This window comes from Aedes albopictus, chromosome 2, assembly GCF_035046485.1.
Source record: "Aedes albopictus strain Foshan chromosome 2, AalbF5, whole genome shotgun sequence".
NCBI lineage: Eukaryota > Metazoa > Arthropoda > Insecta > Diptera > Culicidae > Aedes > Aedes albopictus.
This window is the reverse complement of record NC_085137.1, coordinates 189,731,650-189,749,649: the sequence shown is the minus strand read 5'-3', so window position 1 is coordinate 189,749,649 and position 18,000 is coordinate 189,731,650. Positions and strand designations below refer to the sequence as shown.

Genomic DNA, 18,000 nt, shown 5'->3' with positions numbered 1-18,000 from the left:
TATTGGATACTCAGATCGCCATTTATGGACTCCAGAAATCTTGCCTAAAACTCCATTAAACAGCCGCCATCTTGAATTGGCGGTGCCATATTGGATTTTAGACCACCATCTTGGATATTATGGTCGCCATTATTGGACTCCAAACATCTTCCTCATACAAAATATACCCATATTGCATGGTTTAGAGCTTAAAACTCCATTATAAGCCGCCATCTTGAATTTGGAGCCGCTATTTTGGATTTTAGACCGCCATCTTGAATTTTGGACCGACATCGTGGAATTTTCGGTCTTCTGTGTTAATATCCGCACAAAATTTGTCAACCAAGCTGAAGGTTACAAAAATCGCCGCAGTTTGATGTGTCGCATGATGGGGGTTGGTCGGGGACTTGCTTCAGTTTTATATGTGGCCAGTTCTACCGGTGCTGGTCCGGATCACTCAAATGGCAATAACTCCGGAACGCATTGACCGATCCGGGCCATTTTTAATAGCAAACAATGCGGTAAAATTCCGGTTCGATTAGAGCTATAATCCAAAAAATCGGCCAATGGGAAGTGCCTTAAAAGTGAGTGACCTTTTTGTACACAGACATACATACATATCCGCCTAGCTCAGTCGCGCCTTCTGGTTCTACGACGACCTATCACCTGCCTCTAACAACTCGTTCCTGCCATCCAAGTCGTCCCGGCCCTGAGTCTAGTGCTGGCGATGGGGTCTTCCAAGCTGCCATCCAAGGCATGTATACCACTCGTAGCGTCAATTGACTTCTTTAGCGGTGTTGAGATAATTCCATATTCTGAATCTGCATGCGAAACTGAGCCGAAATCCAATTTTTCATGAATTTTGGTGCCCGGGAACCTATTTAAAAATCAATTTTAAGTTTGTATGGAAGCGATTTGTCGAATCACCCCTCGTCGCATTTTGTACTGGGTGGAGCTGTCAAACAGTTACCCAGCTGTCAAAAGGTGATTTCAAAAAATCTCTTTGAAATTGATTTTAGGTATCAAAATAAAGTTCTAAAAATCTGAAAAAAATCATAGTGGCTCAGAAAAAGGTGCTCTTTCGTATAAAATTTTTTTTTTTATAAAAAGTTACGTTTATTTGTCGATATTGCTTATAAAAATTATTCACATAATTACTTAAACGTCGACATCAATAGTGAAATTTAGTTCATCGATATCTATCCGTCCATTACAATCATTAATGAAGGAAATATAATTCACTAAAATCTTCAATAACTTGGTTCTTGTCCTTGTTCCATTTCGTTCTAACGATGGTCGCAGTAGTTCATCAGCTTCGATCCTCCGCCCACAGGTCTGCATCAGTTTTCGCTGTAGTAGTTCGAACGCATTGTTCACTCGTCGACATGCAAAAAATTTATGCTGCATTGTTTCTACGTGTGTTCCACAATGCGCACAATCTTCTCCATCTGAACGTCTCATCCTGAATAACAGTCGGCGATGTGGAGTTTTTTGGTTTATCCACATGTACAGTGTGCTCCGATGGGACGAAGGTAGGTCACGGATGAAAACGTTCTTCCATATCCGAACCCAATTAGCGTTTGGATTTTCAGTCTCCACTTTCGGTCTGTCTGTACGCTCGATGAAATAACGATGGATTAGATCGGCGGAAGGGTGCTGACGGATTTGGAAGGGTAAACTGCGTATGTTTTTAAGGAGTATCTTTAGGCAGGAAAGGTCTGGGATTGAATTTGCGGGGGGAGGATTTGCTAAGATTAGAAGGGAATTATAGTACGGGAGGGAATCGATCTCTTGGAGATGTCGGTTGATGAGAAGGGCGCTGAATTTCATTGCTGGAATATGCAACTTGATTCCGCCACTTTCCTTGCTGCGTGCAAGTTGCTGCATTGGGACGGTCGCGGGAACACCGCGGAAGAGGTATCGTCGCATTGTAGCCGTCACTTTTGCAACGTGTGCTGGTGTAGCAGCCAGGTGGGACGCCAAGTACCACATTTTGGACGACAGAAATGTGTTCAGTAGAGTGACCTTTTGGAGAAGAGTCAAACTGCGCTGGGAATGCAGCCAAACTAGCCGCGAAAAGTTTGCAACGATTGTATCCCAATTTATCGTTACCATCTCCGCAATAGAATTTACGAAGGCGATACCGAGAATCCTGATCGTGTTTTCTGTGCGGAGCCACGGCACAGTGAGGGGATCATTAATTTGGCCAACGTTGATTGCTGTCGTTTTGGCCTCATTCAAGCGTGCGCCAGCTATCGTTTCGAAGCGCCTGAACAAATTTCGCATCGCGTCCAGTTGGTCCGTACTAGTGACGATTGCACTGATGTCGTCGGCGTAGGCAACAATTAAATTTCCCTCACACGCTTGTTCTAATTGTCGCAGAAGCGGGTGCAGGTACAAAACAAAAAGATGCATGGAGAGAGGGTCTCCTTGCCTAACCGATCGCTGTATCGGAAAGGGTGCTGAAAGCGAGCCGTTGATGAGAAGTCGGGATGAAGAAGACTCTGCTATGTGGGCCAGTAAATTTACCAACGCCGCATCAAAACCCAGGGAGCGCATTGTGTGGAATAAAAATCCGTGATCGACTCGATCGAAAGCATGATCCAGATCAAAACTGATCAGCTTTCCACAACGACCGTTCGCTTTCATCTGTGCAATCCTGTCCTTGATTGCAAGAGTTGCTTGGAAAATATTTCTTCCAGAGTTAGAGCATTTCTGCGAAGCAGTCAAAATATTGTGGGAGCGGAGCACTTCATCTAGCCGCTTTTTCAAAATTCTAGATAGAATTTTATAGTCAAAATTGACCAAGCTAATCGGTCTATATGAACGAGCCGTTTCTCCTCCACCTCGTTTTTTCACCAACACTATTACGCCGTCGACGAATTGCGCTGGAAAGTTTGACCTAAGAGCTTCATTCATAACGAGGTTGAGCTCCCGGTGGATAACATCGAATGTACGCAGATAAAACTCTTTGGGTAGTCCGTCGGGTCCGGGTGATTTTTTCGCAGCACTCGTCCGTATTGCCGAAAGAATATCAGCTGTTGAAATGTCGCTCATACACGCTGCATTTACGTCATCATTCTCTGGAATAATTCTCTCGCAATCGAAAGCATCTCCCGCTTCAACATTCTCCCGTGCATAGAGATTGGTGAAGTACTGTACCATGTGATCTCGTATCGCATCTGGATCGCCGATTACTTCGTCATCATCGTTCAACAATCGCTCGATGGTATTGTTTCTCCTCGCTCTTTCCCCCAGCTGGAATATGGAAAGTGGTTCGCCAGCAACAAGCGTTTCGTTTATTCGGACAAACATTTCCGAAAAACGACGTTGGTGCGACAGCATTTCTGCTTTCACTCTGTTGATGGTCACTAGCATGGCACGGTTGGTGTGGTAGTCGTCGTATGCCTGCCGTAGCAGCTCATAGAGGCGTTGCTGCTCGTTGTGGAAAGCATCAAAGGCAAGCTTCGATTTCCACCGGAAAAACGATTTCAGGCTTGGTTTCGCATGCGAAAGCCACCATTCCATCCAAGACGAATAGTTGCGGCGCCGCCGGGTCCAATATTGCCAGCGAATTTGTAGTTCTTCAATGTTTTCGGCGGTTAGGAGGTGGGGACGAAGGGACCAAAAACCTCGTCCGGGCGGTCTGTCGGGGAGGGGAAGGCATACTCTCGCAGTTAAAGCTTTGTGGTCCGAGAAGCAAACGACATGAACTGCTGTTGTTCTCAGCTGTTGTCGGAGACCGCTGCTCACATAGAGTCGATCGAGTCTGGACGACGAGTTGTGCGTTATATAAGTGTATCCCGTCTCTCGCGAACGGAGCTGTAGCCATGCATCATACAGTCGTAGCTGTGTTACGGTTGACTGTAGTGCGGGACTCGAGTTGGAGCCCGTTGCATCACACTGCCTAATCACACAGTTAAAACAATGTCGAGGTCGAGCGTGCGGATGAATGTGCGGAGTGCTTGTATTTTCGTTGTGTTGGTGATCGTGTTGATGTTGATTGTGCCGATGTTAACACTCGTGTACTCCATTATTGTTGGATATCCTCTCCGGAGTCTCGGCTGTGTTTGATGGAGTCGTTTGGTCGCATCTTTTTCCCTGGCGGTGATCTTCTGCTCCGCTGGTGCCGACTATTGATTGATGACGTCGATGTTTGAGAGGAGTCTGTGTCATTGCCGTCCGTGTTGCATGTTGTGACGAAGCTTGTCATCGGGGTTGAGAGTGGCGTCAGAAGAACGACGGGCTGCGCTCCAATGGATTTGGCAGCGGGAGGCGGCATCGTGCTTTTTTGTTGTGCTGTTGTGGTTCGCTTTTCTTTCGCTTTGACCACGGGTTCGTTTGCCGTGGAGATTGGGTGTACCTGCGACTGTTGCAGTTTCGGAGGAGGGTTGTTCGGCTTGACCGGTTTAGGTGGCAGCGCCGGTTGTTTTGCAACAGTAGCGTAGGATTGGTCTGCTGCGAGTTTTTGCACCAGTAGTTTTTGACGTAGGACTACGTCTCTCTTTTCTATACCGGGTGTCATTCTAAATTTTCAGAAATCGGCCGCGTTACGTTAAAAGTGGAGATTTTGAGCCTGAATAACTCAGCCATTTCTTGATGAAATTTCAAAATTTTGGCACCAATCGATTGCAAATCTTTACACCAATTATGTCCAATAATAACATTTACTGATTTTCAATAACAAACTATTGAAAAATTGGGAAAAGTGAATCCATGTTTATTCCAGCCAATCACGATCGAGCACATTTTCGATGCTCCCGTCGAATATAAAAGCTACTGCTTCTTCGCATCTTCCCTCATTTGTCATTGTGGTCTCGAGGTGGACGCATCGAAAGAGAGCTGCCCATTTCTTCGATTGCGTTTTCGCTCATTCTTCTTTTACGGCCGTGTCGGCTCGGCGTTAGTGGTTGTCGATAAAGGAGCTGCTGCGCATTCGCCTTATAACCGTCTAACGCGGCAGACCAAGGAAGGAATACTTTTCATCGATTGCTCGGCGGTGGTGGCAGAGGCAGCAGCAAAATCCACCAAAGAAAGATCCGCCACATCGAATGTGCGAGCTGCGTCGCTTTTCCTCGGGGATCGGTCGGACCTTTCGCGGATTGATTGACGGCGGCGCATTGCTGATAGCATCACGATGAACATCCAGGTCAGCAAGCGGCGGGCCAATTCTCAGTGGCGTCCAGCATTCAGCGCGAACAAAATCAATGCGCATTGGGTGGCATGACGAATTGATTTCAATTTCTTCCTAAAACCGCCCAAAATTCAAACGATTCTTTTCTGAACCATCGAAAACGCTTCCTAGAGAGTAAATTGGATAAATTTCCCGCATCGACCGAGAAAGTGTAGTGAAACCAAATAGTGAAAGATTGAATTCTTGGTGGTGGCTCAGCAACAGTGAAGGCGATCACTAATCTCATCCACGGCAGCAAGCGGCGGGCGAATTTTCGACGGCGTTCAGCATTCAACACGGGGAAATCTAACACGCATTGCGTGGCATGATAAATTCATGTCAATTTTCTGTATGAAATCGTCCAATATTCAAACGGTTCTTTTCAGGACCATAGAAAATTATTCCTGAAGAGTTGTGAATCAGATAATTATTTCATTCCATCGCTCGGTAGAAGTGTGGTGCAACCGAAAAGTGAAAAATTGTATGCTTGATGGCCCCGCAACAATAATGATGCCGGCCACTAATGATTCCACCAGGAATTTAGCAACGCTTTATCCTATCCAGACCATTTTCCGTGAAACATTGTTTAATTCAACCATTTTTCGAATTGAAATGATCTAAATCTTCCAATATTTTGGTTACTTTATTCGTTAAATGAAAGTTTTCTCATTTCTCGGTTGATTGATCGTTTGAAGTGTACGGAGCATACGGGGCGGGACATGCAATCGAAATAAACTGGCAAGCCAGCCGAATGGGAGGAGCTTCATCTGCCAATCTAGGGGCATAAAAGCTGTTCCCTCTGATTTCTTTCGTCATTTTCATTGGATCAGTCAGGGAGGGTGGAGGTGGATCACGTCCACGGCTGCGCAGCAGCACGTCAACTGCGACGAGTGATAGCACCAGGAATCTCATCCACTGATCACGGCTACGGTGGGCCCGGCAATGGAAGTTACCTCCACCCACAGCTGGGTAGCTGCGCACCAACCCAGCGACGGTTCTCGGCTATCTATCTGATAGAACCAGGAATCTCATTCAGGGCAGCAGGCGGCGGCAGTTTTCGATGGCTTCCTGCATTCAGTGCGGATAATTTTCAATTGTCTTTCTAAAATCAACCGTTATTTGAACGGATCTTTTCAGGACCAGAGAAAATTATTCCTTAAGAGTTATGAATCGGATAATTTTCGGATATATTCCAACGATCGGTAAAAATGTAGTGCATTCGAAAAGTGAATGGTTGAATGCTTGGTGGCTCAGTAACAGCAAAATCGATCACTAATCTTTCTACCCGAAATTTAGCAACGCGTTATCTTATTCGGACAATTGTACCTGAAACATTGTTTCATTCTAATATTTATCGAACTAAAATGATCTTAACTGAATCTTCGATTAGTTTATCCGTTCGATTAGAAATTGTCTCAAAGAACGCTTGACTAGTCGTTTGAAGCGTCTGACACAATGTGGGCGGGTCATGCAAACGGAATAAACTGGAAAGCCCGCCGAATGGGAGGAGCTTCATATGCTAATCTAGGGGCATAAAAGCAGTTTCCTCCGTTATTTTTCGTCATTTTCCTTGGATCAGTCAAGGAGAAGGGAGATGTCACCTCCCAGCTAGGCAGCAGCACACAAACTCAGCGATGACTCTCGGCTATCGTGGTGGCAGCACCAGGAATCTCATCCACGACAGCAAACGGCCGCATTCAATATGGGTAAAATCGCATTGCGTGATGAATTCATGCAATTGTTTTGCCAAAATCTTCCGTTTTATAAACGGTCTTTTCCAGGATCAGCGAAAATGATTCCTCAAGAGTTATTATTCGGATAATTAAAAGCGACAGACTGAAAGCTTGGTAGTTCAGCAATAGTGAAGTGGCTACTAATATGTTCTTCCTAGATGAAAACAACGTATTGTCGAAAGAGTTTCACGTTAAACTTTCGTTGAAAAGATCTATCTAACGCTGTTCAATTTTCTAATAATTTTATACGCTCGATGAAAATTCTCTCGTAGAACAGTAATTTAACCATTTCTCTTCAAAACAAAATAACTCTTGAACTAGTCAACATCTTTCCAAGTAACCGAGCCAGCTGAATAACAGCTTCTTGAGCTAAAGTTAGCTTAAGAGTGATTTGTTTTACTCTTATACAGCAAAAATATGTTTTGGGTTATGAATGCGTTCAGCGAAAGCGATCACACAACAACTTGACTAACATATCAGTCCACCATTTGTATTATTATAACAACAAACATTGTATTATGGAAATATAAAAGTTGGAACCTCGTTCCAGCCTTTGTCCTACGTCAACATTGCGGTTATGTCTCAGACATTACCCACTCCTAGTTTTTGTTCTGTACGCATGGGATTCCCACATGTACGAACTCTTGGCAGTGCAAGCACGTTTGCCGCTGCCCCTTGTACGCCACTGCCGTGTCTTCACCCTGAATCGTCACCAGAGAAGGGATGTTTTTCTTCACCACCATCCTAGCGACACGCACACCAGTTTTGATTCCGCCGAAGGCAGTTCGTTCGTCCCATAAGAGGTCACGAATGTTGATGACGTCACCGTAATCGCCGAGGAATTCGCCGATCTGCTCGTTGGACACCTCGTTGGACAGATCGAACAGGCGCACTTCCACAGCACCATCCTCCATCACGATACGCATCTTGTACGATTTACCATCAAACACGTATTCGTGCTTGTTGTCGTGTTGCCGAACGATTGCCTCGGCAAGTTCGAGGTTGTTCACCTCCACGAAGGTGCAGCCTAGCCGTCTGCTTGGCTGGAGTAGAACCACATTTTCTCGCGTGAGACCGAGCTCTTTCCCAACGAATTTATGGATTTCTTCGTGGGAAAGTTGCTTCGGAAATTGCGAATAATCAACGCGAAAAGTGTTTTCGCGACGCGGCATCGCGGAACACGACGGCGCGGAATTTGAGCTACTTGTTCTTTGTATCGACGAAAAAACGTAAAGAAATAGTCCGTGAACGACTTCCGACACTTGCTCGCTTCGAGATTATCGACTGATCGGCTCGGAAGTTGAGCGCTAACTGCTAAAATCAAAAAATCGATACTTTTTTCTTAATTTAAAAACCCAATTCCCGCCCTGATGAATATTCGCCTCCTAGGTCCGTACCTCGTGGGGACGATACAGCACAGCCCGCTTCAAACGTCCTCATGTACTACCAAAATGTTGGTGGAATCAACACATCCATCACCGAATACCAGCTGGCCCTTAGCGACGGGTGCTACGATGCTTATGCGTTCACTGAGACCTGGCTGAACGAGGGCACATCGTCTAACCAGCTGTTCGACAATTCGTTTTCCGTTTATCGACATGACCGGTCACCATTAAACAGCAACAAGACCACCGGCGGCGGTGTTCTATTGGCAGTGCGTTCCAGGTTCAAATCCCGCTTGGTAAGTCCCCCGAACTGTGCATCGGTAGAGCAATTATGGGTCGCAATTTCGACCGATGACGCGACCATTTTTGTTTGCGTCGTTTACATTCCCCCCGATCGAATCAATGATCCAGACGTGATTGAGACACATATCAATTCGCTCAACTGGGTGGTGTCGCAATTGGAACCTAAGGACAACGTTGTCATACTCGGAGATTTCAACTTGAGTTCCATTGCTTGGCAGTGTAGTTCTTTTGGTTTCTTCTTTCCGTGCACTACTCGCTCCTCGATGGGTCAAACATCGCGCGAGCTGCTTGATGCCTACAGCACCGCTGGGCTCAGACAGATGGTTGGAGTTAAAAATGAAAATAACCGTTCACTTGATCTGTTCTTTGTGAGCGAGGAACTAGGAGTAAACTGCTCGGTTCTGCATGCTCCTGCTCCGCTTGTAAAAATTTGTAGACATCACCCGCCTCTGCTAATGTGTCTGGAAGCGAGTCCGTCTCGTACCTTTCACGATACGTCAGAAAGTGTCTCCTATGATTTCAGTCGGGCTAATTTCGGTGATATGAATGATTTCCTGGAGCGCGTGAACTGGGACGAGATTCTTAGCGGATCCGACGCGAACCTTGCTGCTTCGACTCTCTCCGGAGTATTGCTCTATGCAATCGACCAGTTTGTTCCAGTCATTTCGAAGCGGGAACCGACTAAGCCGGCTTGGTCAAATGCCGCCCTCAAAAATCTTAAAAGAGCAAAACAGGCAGCTCTGAGGCGTCACAGTAAGTACCGTACCGACACCACGAGAGCGAGTTACTTGGAAGCGAATACCGCATACAAGCACCTCAACGATAGTCTCTACAGCGCCCATTTAAGCCGATTACAAAGCCGCCTGAAAACTAATCCCAAGAGTTTTTGGCGGCATGTCAACGACCAACGTAAAGAATCTGGTTTGCCGACTACGATGACTGATGGATTCCATGAAGCTGATACAACAACCGCTATAGTCGACTTGTTCCGTTCACAATTCAGCAGCGTCTTCGTCAATGAGCAACTTGACCCACAGGATGTCACCGAAGCCACACGGAATGTTCCGAGCTTTCCTGCATCTGGAGTGCAGTTCGCTATCACCAACGATGTCGTTATTGCTGCCGCCAATTTGAAGTCCTCAACTGGATGTGGACCGGACGGCATCCCGTCGCTTGTCATTAAACGTTGTTTGAATTCTATTGCCGCGCCTCTTACAACGGTGTTCAACCTTTCCATGACAACCGGCGTTTTTCCGAATTGCTGGAAGGAGTCGCACGTTTTTCCCGTTTTCAAGAAAGGCTGCAAAAGAACTGTCTCAAACTACAGAGGTATTGCTTCACTGTGCGCTACGTCGAAGTTACTGGAGTTGATCGTTCTACACAATCTAGTTCAAAGTTACGCACATTACATTTCTGAGGATCAACACGGATTTGTTCCAAAACGATCGACGACCTCTAATCTGACGTGTTTCACGTCGTACCTGATACGCCAGTTTCAAAGTGGTCATCAAATAGACGCCATCTATACTGACCTTTCTGCCGCCTTCGATAAAATGAATCACCAAATCGCTCTGGCCAAATTCGATAAACTGGGTATGAACAACAACCTCCTAATGTGGCTCCGATCCTATCTAACTGGACGCAGTATGTCTGTAAAAATTGGTGACCACATCTCTTCGCCGTTCACAGTATGGTCCGGCGTTCCCCAAGGCAGTCATCTTGGTCCGTTTCTTTTCCTGTTGTATATGAACGACGTCAACATTATCATTAAATGCATGAAACTTTCATATGCTGACGACCTGAAGCTGTATTTCTCGATCAAGCAACGTCCCGATGCAGCGTTTCTACAGCATCAGCTTGAAACCTTTGCTGTTTGGTGCTCATCAAATCGAATGTCACTAAATGTATCTAAATGCTCTGTCATATCATTCGGCCGTAAGAAGTCCACTCTCCACTTCGACTACGCTTTGGAAGGTGTTCGGTTGAAACGCGAATCGACAGTCAAGGATCTCGGAGTTTTGCTTGACTCTAAACTGACATTTAAAGACCATGTCGCTTACGTCGTCGCCAAGGCATCGTCGCAGCTTGGCTTCCTCTTTCGCTTTGCCAAAAATTTTAAGGACATCTACTGCTTGAAGTCGCTATACTGTTCAATTGTACGCCCCATCCTGGAATACTCGGCTATAGTCTGGGCTCCTTACTACAACAATGAAATTAACCGCATCGAAAGAGTCCAGAGCAAATTCATTCGTTTTGCGCTACGCCATCTCAGGTGGAGGAATCCGCTAACTTTGCCTAGCTATGAAAGCCGCTGTCAACTTATTAACTTGGAACCTCTTAGTGCTAGACGCAATGTGGCCAAAGTTTGCTTTGTAGGAGATCTTCTGCAAGGCAACATAGACTGCCCTGATCTTCTAGGAATGCTGCATATAAACACACGCCGCCGTAGTCTAAGATCTCACCCGTTTCTCAATCTTCCACCTGCAAACACCAATTACAGCCTACATGAGCCGGTTCGTGATATGTCCCGTTTGTTCAATACTTGTTATTTTGTATTTGATTTTAATGTGTCACGTTTAGTAAATAAGCGTAGCTTTAAGCGTATCTTCTGTTAAATTTAGTTGTAATAATGTATCTTTCGTTTTTTTATGTCATTGGGGTAAACATTTTATCTGTTGACTTTATGTGTAAATAAATAAATAAATAGACAGTATCAGGTCAGTCGGGATACACACATACACACATACACACATACACACATACAGACATCATCTCAATTCGTCGAACTGAGTTGATTGGTATATGTGACTTGACATTCCGAGCCTAAAATCTAAAATTCATTTTTTGAGTGAATATAAAGCCTTTCAGTACACTTTGGTGTACGAGAAAGGCAAAAAAGAAATAGTTGCATTATTTTTTGATATTTTGTTATGAAACGTTCATTTTTCACTTACATTTTTAGCAAAACAATGACGAAACAGCCTACTTTTTTCACTTTATTAAAAGTGCCAAAAAGTGCTACTTTTTGGCACTTGTGCTGAAAAGCAGCACTTTTCGCCAATTGAATCAACTTACATTTTTGTTCATATTTGTTTTAAAATACACTACACGCAGAAAAATGGCGCTTGTTTAAAACAATAAAACGCATGGTTGATTTTCAAACTGAGGAATTACTTATTCCAAAGTTATATTTAATTGTTTTCATTTAGAGTTTATCGATAAAAACAACCGATTACCATCATTTCAAATAATGTCAAAAATGTCATTTGTTTCAACAAAATAAAAACCATAAACATGGTCCGAAAGCACTCACACATCTATAAAATGCTTACCCCAACATCGCCACAACGAAGAAGGTGTAGCAAATCCATCACGCCAACTTCCAAGTGCAGCTTTGGCCGTGATAGATAACGCGCAGGTACTCACGACAGCATCCACAAAAAGTTAATCGGTTTCACCTTTTTTGTCTTTTTTTAGTCGTTCTCCTCCCCATTCGCTTACCGACGCTCTAAAAATAGATTTCCGAACTGCCGCAGCTGCTGCCGTCACCAACACAATCACATTCCGGGTTTGTTTGTGGCAAAAGTGCAGTCGTTTGAATCAATTCATTATTTCATGTTGAAAATACCATATCTCTGTTTGTTTTAACAAACTGTCAACAATTTCGACAAATGAAAATATTTGTATTATCCAACAATAGAAACGTTCAGTTTAAACTAGAAATCAGTTTGTCGCTATAGCAAACTGAAAAATCGGTTGATTTGAACTAGAATTTAATTGTGTTTACAATTTATTTTTCTGCGTGTAGTAGGATGCACACGAGACGCGACATGAGACAAGACATAACACTTATCGTTCTTACAATCTTTAAGAAAAGATTAAAATTACCTTTACGTCGACCGATTTCGGGCGTGATCTAGCCCATCTACAGGACAATGTCCGACTGACTGCGTTGATTTTCGTACGTTATTCGTACACGTCCAAAGGCCGTAAAGGTAATTTTTATCTTTTCTTGACGATTGTAAGAACGATAAGTGTTATGTCTTGTTTCATGTCGCGTAGCGTGTGTATCGTGAAGTTCTTACATTAGCATAAACTGTAAAAGTTATTAGTAGGATGAACTGCATGTTAAGTAAAGTTGATTAGCCATGCTATTTTTTTTCGAAGCACGTTGCGCAGAAGTATGTTATCTAGGAAAGATCCAATTGCATAAAGTTCCCAGAGAATCCAAAAAAGATGGGTTTCAAGGAACTTAAGAGCCGTATCTGGGGGTTGTTTCAGGGTATTTCAGGAGCCTTTTAAAGGTGTTCCGACAGGCTCCGCTGCCGTTTCATTGGGGTTACGGGGATTTCAGGGGCGTTTCAAGGGGCTTTAAACGATTCATGAGGGAGTGTAAAGAGCGTGTTAGAGACGTTAAGTAGGGTTTCAAAGGGTTTACTCGTACGTTTCAGGGGGGTTCTGCAGCCTTTTAATGGCATTTCAAATTGATGATGCCTTTTCGAGGGCATTTCAAATTGATTATGATGATTTCAAGGGCGTTTCAATGGGATTACGAAGGTTTCAGAAGCGTTTTGAGAAATGTCAGATCAGGGTCGTATCAAGAGGGTTTTAGGAACACCATACCATGCAAGGAATTTCAGTGGAGTTTCAAGGGGTTTTAATTTTTTTTAAATGGGTTATTAAAAATCCTCTAAAATTTCCTGAAATGCTTCTGAAATCCCCCTAAGACCCCCACGGACCCCATGTAACGCATCCTAGACCCTCCAAAACCCCTGAAAATGCCTCCATAACGCCTCTGAAACCCACTTAACATCTGAAACGTCCTGAAGTGCCTCCGAAACCCCGCTGAAATCCCCATGGCACCCATGAACTACATGTGGTGCATCTAAACCACGTTTGAGCTACCAGAAATTTCTCCTCAATCCCCCTAAATCCCCCTTGGATCCGCTTTTTTTCACTTGAGATCCTCCAAAATCCTCCAAAATGCCTCCGGAACGGCTATGAAATATGCCGAAAATGCTCTGAACCTTCTTAAAATACCTACGAAACCCCCCTAAAACCCGCTCGGACCACATGTAGCGCGCCTGAGACACTCTGAAACCCGCCGAAACTTCCTGAAATGTCTCTGGAATCCCCCATCGGACGCACCCGAGACCCTCCTAAACGCAAATGTGACGCCTGCAAAACCTGTCGAAAATCCTCTGAAGCTCTCTGAAATGCCTTCAAAAACTTTCTCAGACTCCCGAAAACGCCCCTGAAACTTGGTGCGAAAATCAATGGTCGCATATTCTCACACTTTCGGTTCTCGTGATAACCGCTTGACTCTTTCGCAGTTTTCGGAACCACTGGAACTCTAGATCCTTTTTATAGAATGAGAAAATCTGCTGATCAGATACCCAAGAGGTAATTCCTCGGCTAATGTGGGTTGCGACCTACTAAAAACTCATCCTCTTTCTTCTTTACCTTCTTGGTCCGCCCGTTAGGGATGACTTCGAGAAGGGGGGACCGTATATGAGTACTCTCTATTGATTGCATTACACCAGCTACCGCCTTAAGTTGCCCTCTCTCTCATGGAAGCTTGAGTCCTCGCTAGTACAGTCGAGTCTCTTACTAAACGAATTCCTATTAAACGGACTCCTATTAAACGAACTCCTACTAGACAGGGGTGAGCGTTATAGGAGACTAAGAGCTTATGGGATTTCGGCATTTTGGGGGTGTGGCCTATTATCTCGGGTGTGTTACGAGTTAACGCAATACTTTCTTCGGCAAAGTTTTAGGGCTTGATAAGATCTACCATTTAGAACTTTGGTTCATATGATTAGTTGGCAATTTGGCCGCTAGAGGGACCATCAACAATTTGATGCTAAATTGCACTACGGGAGCCATATCAGGTTGTCAAGCAAACGTTACGATATGCGACAGCTCAAGACCCTGATAATTTGGAAGGATAGTGTCTTCGGGAAAGTTGTTGGGTACGCCATTAACTTACTGACGATGAGTTGCGAAGTTCGAAATTCTTCCACTGGGCGGCGCTAGTGAGCAAGTAAAATTTCAAAACCTCATTTCTCAGAATCCCGATAACTTAGGAAGATGGTGTCTTCGGCAAAATTGATCAGTATGACATGAAATTACATAAAAATAAACACTTGTTTCGCAATTCTGCCACTAGGCGGCTCTAATGAACATGCAAATTTTTGGAAATCTCATAACTCAGAATCCTGATAACTTAGAAAGTTGGTGTCTTCGGCAAAGTTGATCAGTACGACATAAACTTACATAAAAATAAACACTTGTTTCGCAATTCTGCCACTAGGCGGCGCTAGTGAACATGCAAATTTTAGAAATCTCATAGCTCAGAATCCTGATAACTTAGAAAGTTGGTGTCTTCGGCAAAGTTGATCAGTATAACATAAACTAGTATTATTATCAGTATTAACATAAACTGCCACTAGGCGGCGTTTACCGGGTTTTTTTCGTCTTTTTTCGATTTTTTTGGCGGTTTTTCGGCTTGGCAAAACTAGTGTCGCTCCCCCCGATAACTTAGAAAGTTGGTGTCTTCGGAAAAGTTGATCAGAATGACAAGAACTTACATAAAAATAAACACTTGGTTCAAAATTCTGCCACTAGGAGGCGGTAGTGAACTTTAAAATTTTAGAAATCTCATAGCTCAGAATCCTGATAATTTAGGAAGTTGGTGTTTTCGGCAAAGTTGGTCAGTATGACATAAACTTACATAAAAATAAACACTTGTTTCGCAATTCTGCCACTAGGTGGCGTTTACCGGCTTTTTTCGTCTTTTTTCGATTTTTTTGGCGGTTTTTCGGCTCAGCAAAACTAGTGTCGCTCCCCTCGATAACTTAGAAAGATGGTGTCTTTGGCAAAGTTGATCAGAATGACATAAACTTACATAAAAATAAACAATTGTTTCGCAATTCTGCCACTAGGTGGCGCTAGTGAACATACAAATTTTAGAAATCTCATAGCTCAGAATCCTGATAACTTAGAAAGTTGGTGTCTTTGGAAAAGTTGATCAGAGGACATAAACTTACATAAAAATAAACACTTGTTTCGCAATTCTGCCACTAGGCGGCGCTTGTGAATATGCAAAGCCGAAAAACCGTCAAAAAAATCGAAAAAAGACGAAAAAACCCGGTAAACGCCGCCTAGTGGCAGAATTACGAAACAAATGTTTATTTTTATGTAAATTTATGTCATACTGATCAACTTTGCCGAAAACACCAACTTCCTAAGTTATCAGAATTCTGAGCTATGAGATTTCTAAAAATTGCAAGTTCACTAGCGCCTCCTAGTGGCAGAATTTTGAAACAAGTGTTTATTTTTATGTAAGTTTATGTCATACTGATCAACTTTGCCGAAGACACCAACTTTCTAAGTTATCGGGATTCTGAGATATGAGGTTTTGAAATTTTACTTGCTCACCGCCCAGTGGAAGAATTTCGAACTTCGCAACTCATCGTCAGTAAGTTAATGGCGTACCCAACAACTTTCCCGAAGACACTATCCTTCCAAATTATCAGGGTCTTGAGCTGTCGCATATCGTAACGTTTGCTTGACAACCTGATATGGCTCCCGTAGTGCAATTTAGCATCAAATTGTTGATGGTCCCTCTAGCGGCCAAATTGCCAACTAATCATATGAACCAAAGTTCTAAATGGTAGATCTTATCAAGCCCTAAAATTTTGCCGAAGAAAGTATTGCGTTAACTCTTAACACACCCGAGATAATAGGCCACACCCCCAAAATGCCGAAATCCCATAAGCTCTTAGTCTCCTATTAAGCGGATTCCTATTGCGCCCCCCGACCAGTGATCTTATAAGAGTCTCGACTGTACTTTAGATTAGACGATCCGTTGGGCTCAGACTCCCGGAAGGGAAGGGGGTGGGAGGTAACTTAACTTGCTGTTGGTCGGCCCGCCATTTCCTCTGTAGTTCAGGTACGATTTGGGAGAGCGTGGATGTAACGGAATCCCACTTGCCGCCACATTCTATCAACAATGTTATTCAGAGTGATATCTCTATACCGCATATCTCCTGCATACTCGAACTTTGCTGAATCGTGGGCTTTCAAAGAGCACATTCCCTCTTCCACTTCAACATAGATGATGTTCTGACGATCCGCTTCGCGCCTGTTATACCGCGTCGCTCGAAGGCATCATGCCCGTTAGCACACATACCGCGTTCATTGAGATCGTGTGGTACATATGTGCTGACCACCCTAAGGCACATCAGCGTGTGGGTACTCTCGAGTCGCTTCAGGTTTAGCGCTATCGACCATGCAGCGGCCCCATACCGTAGTATGGATACCACTGCTGTCGAGCAGCTTACGCTTGCTCGAGGCTATTGCCGAGCAATTTGACATTATAAAGATATACAAAGATATATCTTTGACAATGCCATTATCGCCATGCTTGCCCTTTTGCAGGCATATTCTACGTGGTTTCTGATCATGACCCTCAATTGCTTCAGTGAGCGCTTAGAGTTGATCGTGCACCCGTCTGTGGTAACCACCAGAGATGGAAACACTCTTATCGTAAGTCAGCTCGCGAGTGAAAAACCAACAAACGGTTTACTCACGGAGCCGAGAATAAGCCGTGTGTGAGTGCGAATAAACTCACACACGGCTTACTCTCGCTTGCTTCATGATTATGAAGTAAAACAAAAACACTCATGAATTTGTTTTGAGCTTCATAGTTCCTGAAAAGTAGATCTGTCGGCCGTGTTAATTCGTTTTATCACCAAATTGAAAAATGTTCAGAGCTGCTCCGGGAATCAATCACGAGTGCAACCAGCTTCATTAGCTCGCGAGTGAATGAACTGCAAATAGGATAGCGAACCACTTGAACAGCGGCCGGTATTTTGGGCAATCTTTGCTATAACTCAGTCAATTCCAAACCAATTGACTTGAAATTTTGTGCACGGCTAGATACTATACGTATCTCATCGCGTTCCAAAAATTGTGTCAATTGGTTCAGAATTGGCTGAGTTATTGCAGAAAAATGCTCAAAATAGGACCCCTGCCGAGATGGTTCCACTATCCTATATTCAGGCTTCTGTTGTTCACGAGTAAGATAGCTTTGCGTTTGTGTCTGCTCAGCTGCATTCCTCACTGTTTTCTATCACTGGTGAACACTGCCTGTTGTTCAGACTTGCGGTTGTTCACCATCACCACCACCTCCGTTTTGTGGTGCGCGAGTGCCAACTGAGTTGATCTCATCCAGTCCTCCATTATGCCCATTGCATGCGTTGCTGTCAGTTCCACTTGCTCTTTCGACTTGCCGTATACCACGAGGGTAATATCTTTGGCAAAGCCGACCAGCTTTGAGGCTGGTCGAAGTTTGATCCTCAATACGCCATCATACGCTGCGTTCCATAATACCGGGTCCAGGGTGAAGCCCTGAGGTACCCCC

At 44.1% G+C, this 18,000-nt stretch overlaps 1 protein-coding gene across 1 annotated transcript in view; it reads left to right on the top strand.

The window, feature by feature from the left end:
- The first annotated feature begins 8,323 nt into the window (after positions 1-8,323).
- LOC134286296 (uncharacterized) overlaps positions 8,324-18,000 on the top strand; it is a 21,912-nt gene continuing 12,235 nt past the window's right edge. Inside the window, exon 1 of the mRNA XM_062847901.1 lies at positions 8,324-10,217. Coding sequence (XP_062703885.1) covers positions 8,324-10,217 — 1,894 coding nt within the window. The remainder of the gene's footprint in view (positions 10,218-18,000) is intronic.